The 19,831-nt window shown below is 47.2% G+C and overlaps 1 protein-coding gene across 1 annotated transcript; it reads left to right on the forward strand.

Moving 5' to 3' along the window:
- Positions 1-342: 342 nt before the first annotated feature.
- On the forward strand, positions 343-4,013 carry LOC107279425 (uncharacterized). The gene is made up of 4 exons (XM_015760990.3): positions 343-533; positions 957-2,162; positions 3,079-3,576; positions 3,744-4,013. Exons 2-4 carry the CDS (start codon positions 959-961, stop codon positions 3,827-3,829), a joined length of 1,788 nt encoding a protein of 595 aa, XP_015616476.1. The 5' UTR covers positions 343-533; positions 957-958; the 3' UTR covers positions 3,830-4,013.
- The last annotated feature ends 15,818 nt before the right edge of the window (positions 4,014-19,831 follow it).

Below are 19,831 nucleotides of genomic sequence, written 5' to 3' on the forward strand. Positions count from 1 at the left end.
TCTTTTGTTTGTTTGGTTAGCTTAATTAGTCCCTCAACCTCAAGAGACGCGGAATTAATCCCTCTCAAGTTACTTCTTGACAGGTAAATATGTATTAATGTTCTCTAATCATCCTTAATCTCTATCTAGCTATTATTATAGGAAAAGAAGCTGGATCCCTACCACCTCAACCGCAACCGCACCGGTGTGGTCGTCACGTCTGTCGGAGTCGGAGCCCAAGTTGCATTGGTGCGACCGCGAGTCCGACCGACGCACTAATCTTGCGGCGAATGACCGGGGAAAAAAAATAAAATCAAAAAGAAAAAAGAAGCGCAAAAACCTACTACTACTACTACTTCCCTCACTCCAGAGTCCAGAGGCAAAAACCCTCTCCGCCGTCTCGAGAGCACCGCTGCGGAGGAGGAAAGCCGGGGAGCCGGGGAGGTGGGGGGACGCGGCGGCGGCGCTCTCTCCCGGCCCCCGCTGCGCATCTTCGCGCGCGGCGTCTCTAGCTCTCCCCCCGGCCCGCCCGGCGCCCATCTTCGCCTCCGCCGGTACGCATCTTCTCGACCTTGAGGCCTCTCCCCCTCTCCTCTCCCATTCTCGAGGGTTTTATTTTGCCATGTTGCCTTGCCTGCGCGGTTACTGGCCGAGAGTTTCTTGGTGACGAAATCTTTTGGCTTTTTGATGGGTACGGTTCTGTCTGTGCGCGGGGAACTTCACAATTTCTGGGCCGGTGGGGAATAATATATGACTAGTTATAACACAGGTCTTATGTCTCTTTTCTTATGACACATTGTGGATCTATGTATGACACCATTATGGATGCACTAAGTAGTTTATTAAATGCATTGCTTATTTGTCAGTCTTGCTAATTTATTTCTTTATTATTATTTTTTTTTTGAAAAGAGGGCTTTGCCTCGTATATATAGATAGAGAATCGGGCTAATTTAATTGTAAATGCTGTTAATTTGCAGCCATGTTACTTCGACAAGTGAATCAAAAATCATGGAATCTTCTGAAGCAACATAGCCGTCCAGTGTGCCTTCACTTCTCTTCTGATAGTTCGGCCAATTCAACGGCTAATATTGATCTTGATGCTGAAGCTATCTGTATGAATCCTTTGAAGCCTTACTCTAAGTGTTGGTTTTATGTGCCCCCGTGGATCAACTTGCCGCCCATAAATAAGGATAATGATATTAAGAAGTTGATTAGTTCTAATCCTTCAACAGTAATGAAAGCTTATGAGACTAGCAAGTTAGAAATGTTGTTTGAGAAGAAAGTTCGCTCCTTTCTTGTTTCAAGGTGTATTCTGGCTTGCGAATCTATAAATGGTCCTGACATCAAGAAACTGCATTTTATGAACAAGAGTATCATTGGCCACTTTCCTGTCTATGTGACCTCTCTCTCTTTGATGAAGTGTTTGATCAAACATCGTGAAGAATACTGGATTGCAATCCTTCAATCACTTGCAGCAGAGAAGGTGATGGTATTACCTGACTGGAAACAAGAATTAACTCCTATCGAGGTTTCGTTCTTCGATCATGGACTACAGTTGCCATCCAAGTCTGAAACATCCCTTGACTTAATTACTTGCGAACTAGAATCTGATGCGTCATACTACAAGGTCCCAGACAGTGAAGCAACAAATCCAGACGTAGCAGGAGGACAAGAAGCAGCCATAACAACTACTGAAGGATCAGCATCAGCAGAAGTGGGAATGGCAACAATTGCCTCGATTATTTGGAACAATAGAGCGATTTTAGAAGGCCGAATTACATGTGGGCTTCGTTGTGAGGATTCTGAGCACGCAGAAGCAATTGGGATTTTAAGCGGACTTCAACTAGCAAGAAAATTGAAGATAAAAAAGATAGATGTTGTAACTGATAATATGGAAATCTATGAGGTTCTGATTGGCAGAAAGGATGTGTTTCAGCACAAGCATCGTGATGTTTTGTTGATGGCTATTGAAGTAGCTAAAGAATTCGATGTTTGTAGGTTTAGGTGGGAACCTCGAGAATTGCTGTGCCTTGTGAATGAAATGGCAAATGCAACAAGAGAAGATTACCGGGCAAAAACATTGAGCTTGAGAAGAATTTGGGAGGGCAAAGTAGCATATTGTCTGTGGAGTTTACCGGTCATTCGTATAAACCAATCAACAAAGAAGATTGCACTAAAACTAGGTATGTCAATGTACTATATGCAATTTATGTTGTTTGTTGCAGTTTGCAATTTATGTACTGCACCATATGTACTGTATTTTTTCCTGTTGCACTTTGCACCAGTGGTGGACCCAGGATTTTTATCCTGGGTGTGCCCATGTCACGAGCAAAATCAAAGCCTTCACACATAAATAAGGTTTTAGTTTATCAAAAAGTTTAGCACAAATAGTTGTTATTTTGGTGTTGAACCAACAGTGCATCCTTAGATGGAACTAAACAAAACTGGAACAACACAAATTACAATTTATTCCTATTTTCTTCCGATATTATTCTTCCCTGTTCTGAATTTCCTCATCACCTTCACAGAAGGGAAACCCTGGACATAGCATTGGTGATGTAGAACGAGTACAGTATAGAAAGAGTTAATGCCTATGCTCCTCTTCATAGTTGACTGATTCAATTTGACCTAATCCTACAAATCACGGAACATGCCTTCACTGATTTGGCATTTCAGTTTTCAATTGAAAATATAGCCGTCTAGAGAAGCAGGACGAGAAATTTTGAAACTTCAGATATATATTTTTTTCAGTTTTTCAATTAATCTCTTCCACTGCCAAAGGAGAAAGAGCATACATGCACGGCTGGACCTTGGTCGCCACGGGCAGCCTCCTAGTCCTCGTTGCCTTGCTGATTACCGTGCGATCCACCAGCGGGAACGCATGCACACGCCACCATACAATCTTTTGGTGAGCTATGCGAGAATCATGGCATTGGGCCTTGATCTGTCTACTTCTCGATGAAACAAGTTACACATCCATTTTTTAGGCCAACTAAAGCATAGTTAGATCCTAAAATTTTTTCGTAACTTTTGGGTACCCGGCACCACCTAGGTCTGCCCCTACTTTGCACTAACACTTTGTTTTTTTTATATATGTAGAAAAAGGCTGGGCTGGGGAGGTTAATATGAAGTTGGTTCAATCAAAAGGGTATCATGTGAACGTTCGAGAACAAATGCTTAAAATTGATGCATTGGAGGGATTACTTGACAGTCTGGACCCTCCACTGTTAATTGTATTAGTAGGATCAGAAGAGGCTGCAAGTAAAGTCTCACTTGAGCTGAACTGGAGGTTTCGTTCCGTTCTGTTGAGGGGATCTGGTCAAGTTAGTGGTTCCATAAGCAATGCAAATGGTGACTGCAGTCCTATTCCAGAGGGTACAGCTCTTGTTCTGAATAGTGAAACTAATATCCCACCATTTTCTGCACAAAAGGTCCTTCTAGTAGTTTATGACACGCCATCAAGTGAACTACAGTTCAGTAAAGATCAAGATACCACAGGAGTTATCACAGTCAGAATCGTCGCTCCTCACGAGGAAGATTCTCTTCCAGATACCTCGACTGAGGTCAATCCTTTCGTTTTGGGGTTCTTTAACTCAGGTACATATTTTCTTCGCTTGAATCTGCATTTTGGTTCTTTACTAAATGTTATATTTGTGTATCCCACTTGCAAGTTATTCACTTGAATCTGCATTTCGGTTGTCTTTACTAAATGTTATATTTGTGTATTCCACTTGCAAGAAATTAATACATGTAAAACCATGCAGCTAAAACAAAAGCACACAGGAAGGAAAAGACATCAAATAAATCCTTTGGAGAAATTTGGTCAACGTGGGAAGATAGAAAAGGCTGATGACTCTGTTGTCTTCAATTCGATGCCCTTTACATGCTCTTCAATATGCTTGCTTCTTTTTGGGGGGAATTTTAACTATTTGCCACTTTTCTGTTTGCTAATTATTCAAATACCCCTTTTAGGTTTGTACTTTAATCTGTCATTGGAGAGAGAAGAATTCTTAATTTTATGCTACTTTTGCTTATGTGGCGGGACAAATTAGATTGGCAGCTTGGATGTATGGTGTGAAATGTCTAGACCTCACCCGTCATTTATCTATCTCTCTTCTCTCCGGTCCGGTGTACGGACCACGAGCCCACGACCGATCCATGGTGGGGCGGTAGGTCGTTGTGGCACATCCTGACGCGATGGCCGCTCCATACTTGTAGCCCAGGATTCAAACATACTTGCAGCCAAGAAATAGTCCGAATGAAATCAATCGCAAAGAGACAACAATAGTACGTAATATCGAAGGGAACAGCCGATGAAACCATGATACAAACGAGCATATCGTTCAGAAAAGAAGCGATATATGCAAGAACATCTCAAATCAGAGAGCACGCACGCAATGGATTTGTACATGGATAGAAGAAGATCGATGGATGGATGTGTTTTACCGGAGGAAAGGATATTACGGAGCGATCTGCCAGGGATGGAGCGGCCGTCCGTCGTGCCGCATCGGCGCATGCGCTGCTGCGCCAGGCTGTGCCATAGCGCCGCCTGCCCCAGCAGGAGTGCAGGACGCCACCGCTCCCCCGCGCTTCGTCCGCCGCCCGTACGCTGGAGAAAATAAGGTTGGAGGGATGGTGCTGACACTCACAGGTGAGGTCTACGCTGGCAATCTGATTTGTCTCGCCACATATGCAAAAGTGGCATCGAATTAATAATCCTTCTCTCTCCTGTAACATATTAGTAAGTGCAAACTTAATATGGGTATTTGGATAATTGGCAAACGTAAAATTGACAAATAGTTAAATTCTCCACAAATTTTAGGCTGAAATTCTATTTATTATCCTCCATTTATTTTCCTCCCACCTTCTCAAAAATATATTTGTTAGAGGCATATCACGAGGGCCTTCAATCGGACCTGACGAAACCACCGACACCATAAGACGTCGGCTGAGTCCAAGGGGTGCACCTGGGGCGAAGACCGAAGGATTCGCCACCAAGGTCACCATCCGGCCAAGTCGCTACCTCGACTCAGCAAGCAGCGGCTTCGACCACGCTCAACTCTACTCAAGAAGGCGTTGACCTCGAAGCACAAGCCGAAGCAGAGGTGGGTGCGATGCGCCAAAACATGAATAAGCTGCAAGACATGCTTCGCCAAATGCAAGAGCAGCATCAAGCGCACGAGGCAGCTAGGCAAGTCAAGTAAGTTTCGGCAGCCCCCCCATCCATCTTCGATAGCGATGATCGTCGCCCAAGCTCCAGCTACCCACCAAGCTTTCGGCCAAGCTGTCCCTCCTCATGTGGCGCAGGCATTGAGCATGATTAGGCAGGCCAACCAAGCTCCGACGTACGTTGCCAAGACCGCTCCGACCGTCACTGCACGGCCAACCCCTCACACCACCATGGCGCCAGTACGGCCAGCGGCGATGCAAGTACAGCCAGCGAAACTAGTCCAAATGCCGCATACCACGATGGAAACAACTTCGGCCCTACAAGCGCAACTTCAAGCTTTTCTTCAACAACTCAACCAACCCCACACCATTCCAAGACCAGCCCCTTTGGCGCACGCCATCGGGAGCTCAAGTCTGGCAACCATCAAGTCAGTTCGGCGCCGTGCACCAGGCGAACCAACAAGGACAAGGGGCATTGACCTGGCAGCAGGCGCCGCACTTCGAACAGAATGCCGCGGTCCAAGCACCTTCGACTGACCTTCAAGGGATGATCGCCGGTATCAACACCACGCAACAAGCGAACCAGCCAAATCAGGGCGCCATGACTTGGGCCCACGTACCACAGTTCGACCCAAGCATGGCGGTCCAAGCGGTTTCATCAGATCTGCGTGGAACGCTGTCCAGAACCGGGCCCCAGCCGAACTCAATGGCACATCATCACATGCAACAGCGATGGCTTCGCCATTCGTGGCTCCGTATCAAAGCTTGAACTCACCTTTCCAGCAAGGCATGATGACAAGGGCTGGGGACGAAAAGAAGCTGCCACTAAGCTGGGGGCTCAAGAATCATCCCATTCCCCCAGTTCAAGTACCCACCCGTTGCAAGATACTCAGGCGAAACAGATCCAAGCGAGTTCTTGTTGATCTACAAGTCTGCAATCGAAGCAGCTCATGGCGACGAAAACACCAAGGCGAAGGTAATACATCTTGCGCTTGATGGAATCGTCCGCTCTTGGTATTTCAATTTGACCTCTAATATCATTTACTCATGGAAGCAACTTCGTGATATTTTCATTCTTAACTTCCGAGGTATCTATGAGGAGCCGAAGACCCAACAAGACCTCTTTGGCATTCGCCAAAAGCCAGGCGAATCAACAAGGGAGTACGTGCGACGTTTTTCGCAAGCACGATGCCAGGTGCAAGACATCTCGGAGGCATCCGTCATCAATGCTGCTTCGGCAGGCCTCCTCCCAAGCGAATTGACAAGAAAAATAGCAAGAAAGGAGCCACAAACTGTCGAGCACCTGTTTCGCATCGTTGATGGCTATGCGTGGGGCGAATAAGACACAAAGCAAAGGCTTGAAATTCAAGCTGACTATGACAAGGCCGCCACTGCCACGGCTGCGCAAGCGACGGCGCAAGCAGCCAGAGCCGTGCCTATAGCAAATCGCTAGTTGCAGCTGGTGAATCAAGCGCCGCTCCCAAGACCCAGCCAAGATCCCATGACTTGGAAAAAGTTCAGAACCGAACGCGGAAAGGCAGTGATGGCGGTCGAAGAGGTTCAAACTCTCCGAAAGGAGTTCGACATAGATACATGCTGTCACTATCAATGGCCCACCTCTACTGTCCCGTAGCATATATGCCCAGATAATGATACTTAATAATCTAGACACCACGTCTACATTATTAAATATTACTCTATATCCTCTGGAATGACATGGAGCAACCGAATAATCGGACATTAAACCCATACCATTGCACCTCTCTGGTAAGCTAGCTACACAACTAATACGACACAAATATAACATAAAGCCGATACTTAGATAAAGTAAAGTACCGAGAGTATATAAAGAAGAATATTCTATTAATTCCGAAAATCTTACAAAAGAGGAAAGTAGAACTACTAAAGCCATACCTGAACTCCTCCGAAGACTTCGAGGATTCCGAGAGCTATTCTATTCTACTCCACTTAGCACTAGAGCACTAAACTAAAGTATGGAGAGATCTTGAGCTTGCTTGAGTGTGTGAGGGAGTGAATGAGGCCTCCTCCTTTTATAGGCAGGTAATTACGGTTACTTCTATACAAATTGTCCAAACTACCTCGCAACTGTCATTGGGAAGCAATCAGGATCGTCCACGTGGGACGCCAAGATAAGAGGAGCTAGTCAGGGTTCGCCGAACCTAGGCTGGCCCAACAGGCCTCCAGCTTCGGTAGGGTCACTGACAGGTGGGTCCTTATGACGGTTATGGTAGTTTTTGTGGTTTCCAGGACGGTTACACCTGACATGTGGACCCATATTATCCTTTAGCTTGATTAGGAGTGAGTTTTCCTCATTTTTTCGTTTATTTTATTTGCTCAATTCTAGCAACAAATAATACTACAAGTACAAGTGGAAATATACTATTCTAAAACAAATATGCATTATAAGCATAACTAGTTCTTCTTTATTTTAGTTATATTGACGATCGAAATTGGTCTATAACGACCGTCAACAACCTCCTAGCCTCTCCTTCGGTTGGGAGGCTGCACCAACATCTTGTACCTTTGTTGGGCTCAATCCTATGATTTTGATTAACATCTGGGCCCTTCAATCCATGTAAATGCGTCCCAATTTTTTGTAGGTGTATTTTCGTTGCATGACGGATGCATTGTCTCCTTAATTGACATGCATACATAGATTTACTAAAACTAGTGAAAATGGTTAGTTGTAAATCCCAGTCACTAAGATTTGATACTATATTTTATATTTCTTATGTAGGAGTTGATGGTTAAAGTTTGTACTTAACGACCGTCAACAACACCTCCACACTTATCTTTTACTCGTCCCTGAGTAAAGCTCATGGATCTACTACAGTTATGGCTTTCTGTCCAATGATATGATACACAAAATATTCCAAGACATACCTGTGTATTTGAACCTTGATGTGTCTACCATGTCATCTTGATTGAAGAATGAAACGGTCATCGACTCAAGTCAGCTTTACTCCTTCTGATGAATTACCCTGGGGTTTTCTTTGGTGCTTGTTTAGGATGAAAAATAACGTCCGAGATCTCTCTCTATTTAGAGAGATATGTGTGTGTGGGTGTGCCAATGTACCTAAATACACCATAAACAACACATAGGGAACATGCACTTTATTAATCTCGAGGATCATAAATACAAAATCTCATGTAATGATACACGCTACATAGTCCGTCATTGGACATATCCGAATTGTGCGATGTGGTCTTCCTGGTTCCTAGGGCCTCGATAAGCTCCCATTTAATTACCTCCGCAGGCGAAGGCCTACAGCAGGACCTCGGATTAAGCTGCTTGTGGTCATCTTGTCGTCTTCGTTTCACAATCTCCATGCATGATTTTGGTGGTGTAGATGTGGGCGCCGGCAACGATCCACAACCTCGTCGGTCCGTGCACCGGTGTTGGTGACATAGCCTTCGCATCGGCTTCACTCGCCCTCGTCTAGTCTCGCCGGTCTTGAGCGATGTGTTGGTGTAGATTGCTTGAATAAGACATACATGGATTCGCGTAGCTTGGATGGCTTGACGTCATAGAAGTTCACTACTACAAAACATCAAATAGGTGTTGGCACTATAGGTGCCGGAGTGCTAAAACCGGCACCAATAGGCCTTTTCCCACCTCTGTGGGTTGAAATCGCAAAAAAGGGCACCTTTAACCAATTATAGGTGTCGGTTCTAAATAAAAACCTACACCTATTCTATATGAGTCGGTTTTTTAAAAAAATCGGAACCTTTACTATAAAAACTGGCACCAATAATAAATTATAGGTGCTGTTTTTTTTTCTAAAAAAGGCACCTACGAATTGAGCCGAGCCGATTGGCCCCACCACGACGCGTCGAGGAGATAAGGTCTGCTCGCTCGTTCGAACTCTCTCTTCTCCTCTTGATCTCTCTCGTTCTCTCCGCTCTCTCTCGCCCCTCTATCTCGCTCGCTGGTCTAGGCGGCGGCCTGGTGGAGCGGCGGTGGCGGCGGCCCGGCGGCGACGCCCTCCCCACCATTCTCTCTCTCTTAGTGGCCTGGCGGAGGTGGTGGCGGCCCGGTGGTGGCGGCGGCGGCCGTTGACGTGCCCTCCCCTCCTCCAGATCCAGTGGGAGGGAAGGCGGCGACAGCTCAGCGACTCGGCGGCTGCGCCCTTCCTCGGCTAGATCTAGAGGGAGGCAACGGCCGTGAGGCGGCAACACATCCTCGGGCGACGGCGGCGGTGGTGGTTAAGGCAGCGGGGAAGTGTTCTATGTTGTTAATGTGTTCTTAGATGTCTTCTGTTTTCTGTGCTGTGTTCTTGACATGTTCTTGAAGTTCTTGATGTGCTCGGTTTGATTCGTGCTTGGGTCGGCTTGATTCGAGCCGAGCCGGCATTTTTTTGGGGCTCGTTCATCCTTATAGTTGCCGGTTTTAAACCGCTGGCACCTATTTTGTTTGACATCAGTGTCGCCTCCGTGGTGCCGGTTGGGAAATCCGACACCTATGCCAGGTTCCCAACCGGCACCAATATCCTCTTCTGTAGTAGTGGTTGTTGGAGATGGTCAGTGTAGAGATATCGGACTTCACTCGCAGTTGAGGACTTAGTACACATCCTCATAGCCAAGTGAGTATAGGCTGTATAGCTTAATTAGTACTCCCTCCGTCCCATAATAAGGAATTTTGAGTTTTTGCTTTCACTTTTTGACTATTCGTCTTATTCAAAAAATTTTGGAATTATTATTTAATTTTTTTGTAACTTCTTTATTATTCAAAGTAATTTAAGCACAACCTTTTGTTTTTTATATTTGCACAAATTTTTTAAATAAGATGAGTGGTCAAACAGTACAAGAAAAACTCAAAATTGACAGAGGGAGTAATTAATAAGCCATTTGGTTGGTTTTCTTTTCACTGTAGTACTGTACAGTAGCATGCATGCACACGTAAAACACTAGCATATCAGGTGACACACAATGGCGTGGCAGCGACGACAATGATGAACACGTGAGGAAGGGGGCAGCGCTGGCGAAGAGACCGCGACGAGCGTGAAGGCATCGCATGCATTGCCCGGTGGAGTCTTGGTGAGAGCATCCTCGCTTAGCAAGGCTGCACAACGACGGCGCCGGCAACAGGATCCGAAGATGTGTCATCATGGCTTGTGAACGGTGCAACAGCGATCATCATGGCAACATCCCCGAAGTTTGCGGTCAGTGAAGCGACGGCTTAATTGGAATGGAAGCCATCTTGGATGGGCACACTACTAGAAAAATCCTCACAAATCCTACAGGGACCAGCTCATAGGTGCCGGTTCATTTAAAACCAGCACCTATAAAGCTTTCCCCACCTCCCTATGATGAAAAATTGTAGAACCGGCACCTTTAAACACGCTAGAACCGGCACCTATAATATATTATAGGTACCGGTTAATTAAAGAACCGGCACCTATAATATATTATATGTACCGGTTGTTTTTAAAAACCGGCCCCTATAGCTTTGAGCCGAGCCGTCCAGTCGAGCCTACCCGCACACGCATCTCTCCCTCGGTCCTTGTCTACTTCCTCGGTCCCCTCAATCTCTCGCATCTCTCTCCCTCCCCTCTCTTTCTCACGTCTCTCTCCCTCCCCAGCTCCCCTCTCTCTCTCGGTGGCTGCCCGGCGGAGGCGGCGGGCTCCCGCAGCCGGTGGCTGCCTGGCGGAGGCAGCGAGCTCCCCTCTCTTTCTCTGTCTCAGATCTGGCCGGGCGACAGCGGCAGCGGCGGTGGCCGCGCCCTTCCCTCCACCAGATCCGGCAGGAGGGGAGGCGGCGCACCTCAGTGGAGTGGCGGTGGCCATGCCCTCCCCTCCGCCAGATCTGGCGGGAGGGGAGGCGGCGCACCTCGGTGACGGTAGCGGCGGCGGCCGTCGACGGCAGGGGTGGAGAAGGACGCCGGTGGTGCGGGCGAGGTGGTGGCCGGCGGCTTGAGTTCTTGAGTGTATGAGTTTTTCTCTTTTTGAGTTCTTGAGTTCTTTCTGTCTTTTCTCCTCCTTGATCCATGCCCCAAATATAATGTGAACTTGTTGATTGATCTATTGAATTCTTTTCGGCCGGCCATAGGTTTGTTGTTGATTTGGCCGAGCAGCCGTGGTGTTCTAGGGGATGATGTGATCCAGGAGGCGGTGATGAAGGGGGAGTAGGGCTGGGCTCGAAGGAGACGACGGGTGTGTGGTTGGTGAGTTCGGCTCGATTTGAGTCGGTTCTCTTTTTTTTTTTATGCTCGAGCAAAGTTAACGGTGCCGGTTGTTAGTATTGGTGTCGACCAATAGGTGCCATTTGGGAAACTGGCACCTATAGCCGGTTCCCAACCGACACCTATGATAATTTCTGTTCTAGTGGCAGCACCATGCATGGTGACTTAATTGGCAGCGTCCGCGTGTCATTCTCCGACTTCTAGATCAGCATGGCTTGGCGGCGTCCGCGGTGGCTCTGGCGATCTTCGGCGCACTCCGGCGGAGTGGTGTCACGAGGGCCTTCTCCGGTGGGCAGCAGATGGTGATTTAGTCAACGACTCATCGGAGACAATGTTAGAAATAATCTTGTCATTAGTACTATGCATGTTTATTTTGTTCATTTTCACGTATAGAAAGTGGTTTTGCATTGTAGCAGTGTTTGGCACACTAAAAAAGCATTTTCGTCGATGTTGGGTCTTTTTTTCACAGGCGGGTATGACCCTCGGAACCCAATATCCGCCTACGAAAATATATACCGAGGTGGATTTTCATCATCCACCTGCGAAAATCAATTTTTGCAGGTGGACCACTTAAGAGGTCCGCATGCGAAAATAAATTATTTTCACAGGCGGACCACTTAAGATCCGCCTGCAAAAATATGATTTTTACAGGCAGAACCTTATGTGGTACACCTGCAAAAATCATGCCTATATAAAAAAAAAACTAGTCCCCTCTTATCATCTTCTCTTCCATCTTATCCTCTCCCCCACCACTCATTCCTTCCTCTCTCTGCTCCCTCCCCTCCCCTTCCTTCCTTCCTACCAGCGGAGGGAGTCGGTGCCGTCGCGGGCGGAGGGGGCTGGCGGAGGCGCGGGCGGAGGGCGTAGGCAGCGGCGCGTGCGGAGGGGGCCGGCGAAGGCGCGAGCGCGGAGGGTGTCGGCGACGGCGCCTACGAGCGACAACGACGACTACCGCACAACGACGACGACTACCGAGCGACAACGACAACTACCGCCGGCCGCGTCGCTACCCCTCCCCTCCCAGATCCGGCATAGGGGATGGGTGTCGAGTTGCATGCCCAATAGATGGATACTACATACCCAATAGTAATCGACTAAATTCGGCGGGACCCACCACATACCATGTCTTATACGGAAACAAACCTCGTATATAGGAGTTCCGGATAAGGAAGGATGAGTAGAGTTCTATATGAAAACGACAAGGACTAATCGGATTGTATCTATATTGGTCTCCCTAGTTCTACTTGGACAAGGGGGCATCTGTGGGTATAAATGCAAGCCCCCCTAGGAGGAGAGGGCACACGCCACAAAGTCACGAGCCAACACAAACCAATACACCGCCAGATATCAACATCAGAGATTAGCCTAGACAAACCCAATCCGGTGCCTATGGTAGCCGGTAAGAGGGATCTAGCGCTATCTCTGATCTCGACGGGTTCATATTCAAGGAGGAAAACTACCCCGTCATCGACTACGAGCTGGTTATCTAGCCGCCAAGTCAACGACAGCTAGATAGGTTATCCCAAATATTGTATGTGTGATCTAGATAAATAAAGAGAAACACCGGTTTAGGCCAACAAGATGTAGGGTTATTATCTGTCAGATAAGAGGCCCGAACCTGCATAAAAATCCTTGTCTCCATCTCTTTTACCTCAATCTCGCATATACCCTGGTACCAATGATCCCCATACCATCCAAATACCGTAGTCGCGATCTCAAACGTCGACAGCAGCTGCACAAGGTGGATGGGTCGGTGGCGGCGCGGGCGGAGGGCGTCGGCCGTCGGCCGCGACGACGAAGACTACCGCAGGACGACGACGGCCCTACCGCGCGACGATGACGATGACTAGCGCCAGCCACGTCGCCAGCCCTTCTCTCCCAGATCCGGCCGGAGGGGGGAGGGAGGCGGCGACGGCCACCCCATGCAACGGAGGAGTTCGCTGGCGACGACGACCCGGAGACGACGACGTGTTTTTTTAAGTTTACATGTACATTGATGTTAACTTGATCTGAATTTGAATCCAATGCTTTTGTGTTGCAAGTTTACAATGTTTGTGATTGGATTTATTTTCTTGGATGAGATTTGTGAATATTTATGATTTGTGATTTGAAACCCTAGGGAGGGGTGGGGCTGGCGGGAAATTTTCTTGGCGTCGAGGGTATTTTTCCAAGCGAGGCTACTGTAGCACTTAAGGCGCATGGGAAGATTCGACATCGCTCGGGTGCTTTGGTCTGCCTGTAAAAATTGGGAAATTTTACCGTCGTTTGGATACAGGCGGATGGCTTTGCCGCGTGCGAAAATGTGTTCTGACAACCTGGAAAAACTTTTTTTCTAGTAGTGGCACCAGAAGAAGAAGTACATAGTGGCACCAGAAGAAGAAGTACACAGCAATATGTGTGATACGTACAAGTACATAGGCTTGGCCGGAGTGCAGCCGGATTGTACGAAGCGGCCGGAGAGTAGCGACATTATCTTAGACGTGGAAGTTGCATGTAACAACTAGTGATTAGTGTGGTTGCTTTGAGTAGTGGTTAGTCGTGTGTGATGCATGGCTAGTAGTAGACCTAGTATTAAGGTGTGCTCCCGTGTATGCAGAGCTAGTGGCATTAGAGTAGGAAGAGTTTGTTAGCTTGCTTGCATGAAAGTTTATTTAGCATTTTACATGGTCAGCTTTGCTAGCTCGTAGGATCGTGTGCATGCATGATCAGCTTGGGATCGTGTGAGTGCGTTGCCGTTGTATAGTACGTACCTACATCTTGGCTTAAGTTAATAAGAAAAGAGGAGAAAAAGGACGTGAGCTAGCTGTGATAGCTGCGTAGCTAAAATCTAAATTCGTGTGTTCTTGCTCATTGTGTTTGTGTGTGTGTGTCCACAAGAGAAAAATCTTGAGTATTTGTGATAAACACCTAGAGAGTGAGAGGAGAGATTCCCAACAGACAAGCACTGGTTGGCAGCGCTTTGGCGACTCAACGAAATGGTTGCTGGCACGTACGGATGGAGTCGATGACGCCGTACGTGCGGGCGTGAGTGGTGGTGCTCCGGCCGATGTTCTCCTCGAGTGGTTCGACGATGAGCGTGAAGAAAATAGCAAAGCCGATGAGGGCGAGCGGACGTCGATCGGCGGTGTCACGTAGAGGAGGGTACTGCGACCGGCAAGAGCGACATCACATCGCCATGTAGACGTCGTGAGGTAGAGGTTGCGGCCGGCGAGGCGAGAACGTCCAGCACCCGAGCCACGTCGCAGCATACGGCAGATGCCGTCACCAACGACCAGCGTCCCCAAGGACAATTAAAGCAGTATCTTGTGTCAACTCGGACGGGCGGCAGATGGTTCGGCCGACGCAACTGCTACGTCGCTACTCGATCGCTACGATATGATGACAACAGCGCGCGCGTGCAGACGTTGCATGTATGTGCTGCAAATTAAATACTCTCTCCGTTCTAGTTTGACTAAGTTAAATTGTTTTAAGTTTAACTAATTTTATAAACAAATATAGTAATATTGTAATGTTCCAGCAAATCAATAATTGAATATATTTTTATAATAAATTTGTCTTGGATTAAAAATGTTACTAATTGTTTCTACAAGTATGGTCAAATTTATAAAGTAGTTTGACTTTAACCAGTATTGTATCTTACGGAGGGAGTAGAAGAAGAAACGATCTAATTAATTACCTTGAGCAGCCATCGTCCTCCTTTCTGTGGTGGCTGATGATGATGGTCGATCAGGTGCGCGTCGTCCTGCCGGACACCGCGACGCCAATGCAAGGGCCGGTGGGCGTACGCGTGTGCACTGTTTCGGCGAAGTCGATGGCGTCGTCGGCGTGCGCAGCTCATGCTCCGACGCTGCTCCGACGAAGTCACGCCGGTGGTGTGCGCATCCGGCGAGGCCGAGTCAGCGAGGCTCGTGTAAATGAATTAGAGGTCGATGTGTGTAAAGATGGGATAACTGCTGGTGGTTTTCGATCTAATCTGTATATATATGTGTGTTAGGAACGTGTGTGAAGAGAGGAGCAGTGTATATATATGTTGAGATCAGTGGGATGGCCTCCTTTTTATAGGTACAGGAGAAGCCCTAACCTACACAGCGCATTCCCCGGCGCCGCCTGCACGCGTCACGCATTGGATCGCTCCGAAGCCTCTGCGCGCCATGTTCAGTTTTATCTGAATCCTCCGGATAGACTGAGGCTGTGTTTAGATCAAGGGTACGTGTTTGTGTTTAGATCAAGGGTGTTACATCGAATATACGGATACACATTTAATACGGATACACATTTAAAGTATTAAACATATAGTAATCTAATAATAAGAACAAATTATAGAATCCGCTTGTAAACCGCAAGACGAATTTATTAAGCCTAATTAATCCGTCATCAGCAAACGTTTACTGCAGCACCACATTGTCAAATGAGTAAAGTCCATCACCGGTCCCTGAACTAGTACCGCTGTGTCATTCCGGTCCCTAAACTCGCAAATCGATCGTTCAGGTCCTCAAACTTGTTCGATTGTGTCATCTCATTCCCTAAACTTGCAGATCATTCGTTTAGTTCCTCCAACTTGTTCAGTTGTGTCACCCCGGTCCCTAAACAGGACGGTCTAAAAACTTTATATCAAAAAATAATTCATAACATGTTCATGTGAACTCTAATGAAGATAAACTTTATATCAAAATTGTAGCCCTCGATGCGATCTACAACTTTGTAGTTGAAAAGTTTTTGAATTAAAACTGTTTAGGGTCCCAAAATATTGTTGCATGTTTATAGATTTTGAAATTTTAATTTTAAAATTACATTTTGGGACAAAAAATGACTTAAAATAAAAGAAATTCAACTACAAAGTTGTAGATCGTGTCGAGGGCTACAAGTTTGATATAAAGTTTGTCTTCATTAGAGTTCACATGAAAAGTTATGAATTATTTTTTAAATATAAAGTCTTTAGACCGTTCTATTTGACCCAAATGATATTCAAATCCAAGTTTAGGGACCGGGGTGATACAACTGAACAAGTTGGAGGACCTAAACAAGTGATCTGCAAGTTTAGGTACTAGGATGACATAGTCGAACAAGTTTGAGGATCTGAACGGTCGATTTGCGAGTTTAGGGACCAGGATGACACAGCGATACAAGTTTAGGGACCGGTGATAAACTTTACTCTTGTCAAATCATGACGCAATTAGGCTTAAAAGGTTCATCTCGCAAATTACCCGCAAACTGTGTAATTAGTTTTTTTTCTATATTTAATACTCCATATATGTGTCCAAACATTTAATGTAACAGGGTGTAAAATTTTGCCAGGGATCAAATAGCCTTTGTGTAGTAGTGTGGTTCGTGCATATATATATATTGATCACACATATATAGCCGAATGCATATGAGCCACGTATGGTTAGGCCCTATTTAGTTCCCACGCAAAAACTTTTCACCCTGTCACATCGAATGTTTGGACACATGCATGGAATATTAAATATAGAAAAAAAAACTAATTATACAGATTGCGTGTAAATTGCGAGACGAATCTTTTAAGCCTGATTGCTCCATGATTTGGCAATGTGGTGCTACAGTAAACATTTGCTAATGACGGATTAATTAGGCTTAATAAATTCGTTTCGCAGTTTACAGGCGCGCGGAATTTATAATTTGTTTTGTTTTGAGTCTACGTTTAATACTTTAAATGTGTGTCCACATATTCGATGTGACACGTCAAAAATTTTCATCCCTGGAACTAATTAAACATGGCCTTAGCCAGATAGATACATATACACTAGTACGTGCATATTTTGCATGGCCCATGCATCTTATGCAAATCAACAAACTAGCTTCTTAGCTAAGTAGTAATCTTGCTTGCTTGGTGTAAAATGATAAAATACCATCAAATTAAACAAATGGCCCACACCAAATGAAGTTCCAAGCACGAAATGATCAACGAAATCGACTTGGTCGCCTCATTAATATTATTAGAAGCCTTCGCACTCGCGTCGTGCTGGGCGTGGCTGATGCGCGATTAGCCGCGCGGGGCTACGACCACGCGGTCAGTTCACCCAACTGCCAACTCTAGTATCTCTCCTCTCCTCTTCATCTGTATATAGTATATATATCTTTATCTATTAAATGTTTTTATCGTACGTCGTTCCTGATTGTGTCTGTATCCGTAATATGGCCAATGCACAAAAATATCATAGATCGATTCAAAATCCTAATCGGGCAAATATATTCGTAAGGCTTCCGTAGAGGATTTTCGTCCGTCGCCCAGCGTGCACCTCCTCTCCAAATCCCAAATCATCACAATCCAACCCAAAAACAAAATTCAAATTAGAATCATAACAAAATATCAACTCAAGGGATGATGAGAGGAGAGGCAGGAGCGAGCGGGAGGCCATTGCTGCTCCTCGCTGGAGCTCTACCTCGCCGCCTCGCTGTCATTGAGGTCCCGACCTCAGGACAGATCCTGAGCCACCGCGCTGCCGCTGCGTCAGGGAGTAGTGACCCGCCGCGTCGCCAGGGAGCCGTTGACTCGCCGGATATGGTGAGGAGCGGGGCGGCGGCGGCACCTTGACCTGACGAGGAGGAATGGGGCCGACGGTGCGAGGAGGGAGAGCGTCAGTGAGGGAGAGGGAGCAGCGAGATGCTGGTGGGGGAGCAACTCTCCGTGGCCTTGGCGCAAGCAGCGGCACCTCGACGAGCTCTGTGCGCGCACCTGGAACTCATCCGTGCCGAAGCAACCGTGCCCTCATCCACCAGCTCACGGCAGCTCCCCTGCCACCTCAAGACCCCTCTCCCACACTACCTCTAGCTGTGGCCGCAGCCGCCTCTGCACCCCACCACGGAGAAAGCCCTCCTGGTTAGCGCTGGCAGCAAAGTGACCGCGGAGGAGTGGCCACGGTGGAGCACATCCTCGCCTTTCCCGGCCATGGTGGCTGCTGTCATTGGCGAGTCTCTCAAGAGGAGGAGGAGGTGCGCACTGTCGACAGGTGATACCCGTAGACTAGATATAGAGGGTATTGGGGTACGTTGGTACAAGGATCTACGTAGTACGACATCGAGCAATCAAAAGACAAGAATTATACTGGTTCAGGCCCCTTGATAGGTAATAGCCCTAATCCAGTTGATATGGGATTATATGGTGGAAAACACAGGTTACAAAAGGAATGATGGAACTTTTCGGATCCAGCGAGATCGTAGTCGAGTGGATTCGACTAGCTCTCGATGACTTGGCTCCTCGCAGACTCCGGCTTCGTAGGCTATGCGGGTTGTGTTGGCTCTGAGATTCGATGTCCTATGCCCTCCCCGGGGGGTCCCTTTTATATCGCAAGTCTGGAGCTCTCCGAGCAGAACTCGAATATATCAGACCCAATACGATACGTAGATGACCCAGTTCTGTCCTAGAAGGACTCTTCCTATCTGTAGATTTCGTGAAAAGTTTCCTTAGAACATGCAGGAAATATCCGCGTACGCGTGGGTATGCCATGTCGATACGTAACGTATATCGAAGGGTAGAGGGTATGCCTGACTCGTAACCCTGACAGTAGCCCCCGACTTCTGCTCAAAATGAACTCGTACGACCATTCACGACTTCGGGTGTCAAGAACGTTGTCATTCCAGGTGCGAGGACCGTGGAGATGAAGTATAGTCGAGCACACCGTTTGAAGCCCAACGGTCACGAGTGAATTTTGAACTGAAGTCCAAAAAACTGCCGCGCGTAACGGACCCAGAAATTTCCGGCGGGGATCTCTCTCTGTTCCTTGGAATTCGCACCGTCGGTAGTGCGTCTATTTAAAGGGATTTTGGGTGCGCATTTTGAAGTCCGCAAACTCCGTCAAACACACACCGCCTGTTAGCGCTCCTCGCCTTCTCCGCTACCGCAAAGAACCCTAGCTTCGCCAACTTAGGTCCGTTTTCCGGCGATCTTCAAGCAGCAATGGATCTTGGCAAGTCAGCTTCCACCAGCGCGACCTTGAAGAAGCTTCAGGAGGATGGCGCCCTTCCTGGCCGTGAAAACGCGGAGAGGGGAGCAGGAGGTACTAATCCTCAGCCCATCTTAGGTCGCATGGTTACGATTGAAGATTATGTTCTCTGCGGTTTTCTCCCTCCACCTTCCGAATTCCTTCTGCTGGTTTTGAATTCCTATGGTCTTTCTCTTTTGCATTTGAACCCCAATTCCATCACTTTCCTTAGTGTCTTTGTTCATCTTTGCGAGGCCTACATTGGGGTAGAGCCCTTTCTTGATCTCTTCCGTTTCTATTATGAGTTGCGCTGGATGGAACCCAATAGGGTGTCTGGTTGCGTCGGGTTCCGACTTCGTGATGGCTTGAAGTCGCGTTATGTCCGCTTCTAGTGTCCCTCTTCCCGCAGCAAATGGCGGAACATGTGGTTTTATCTTGAAATCAAGGACTCAAATCCGGTCCTCGTTGTTCCCGAGGATCAACCGGACAAGATTCCGGTCTGGACCGCCAAGCCCCCCTTGACCCCCTCTCTTCAATCGT

Source organism: Oryza sativa, chromosome 11 (genome assembly GCF_034140825.1).
Source record: "Oryza sativa Japonica Group chromosome 11, ASM3414082v1".
Taxonomy (NCBI): Eukaryota; Viridiplantae; Streptophyta; class Magnoliopsida; order Poales; family Poaceae; genus Oryza; species Oryza sativa.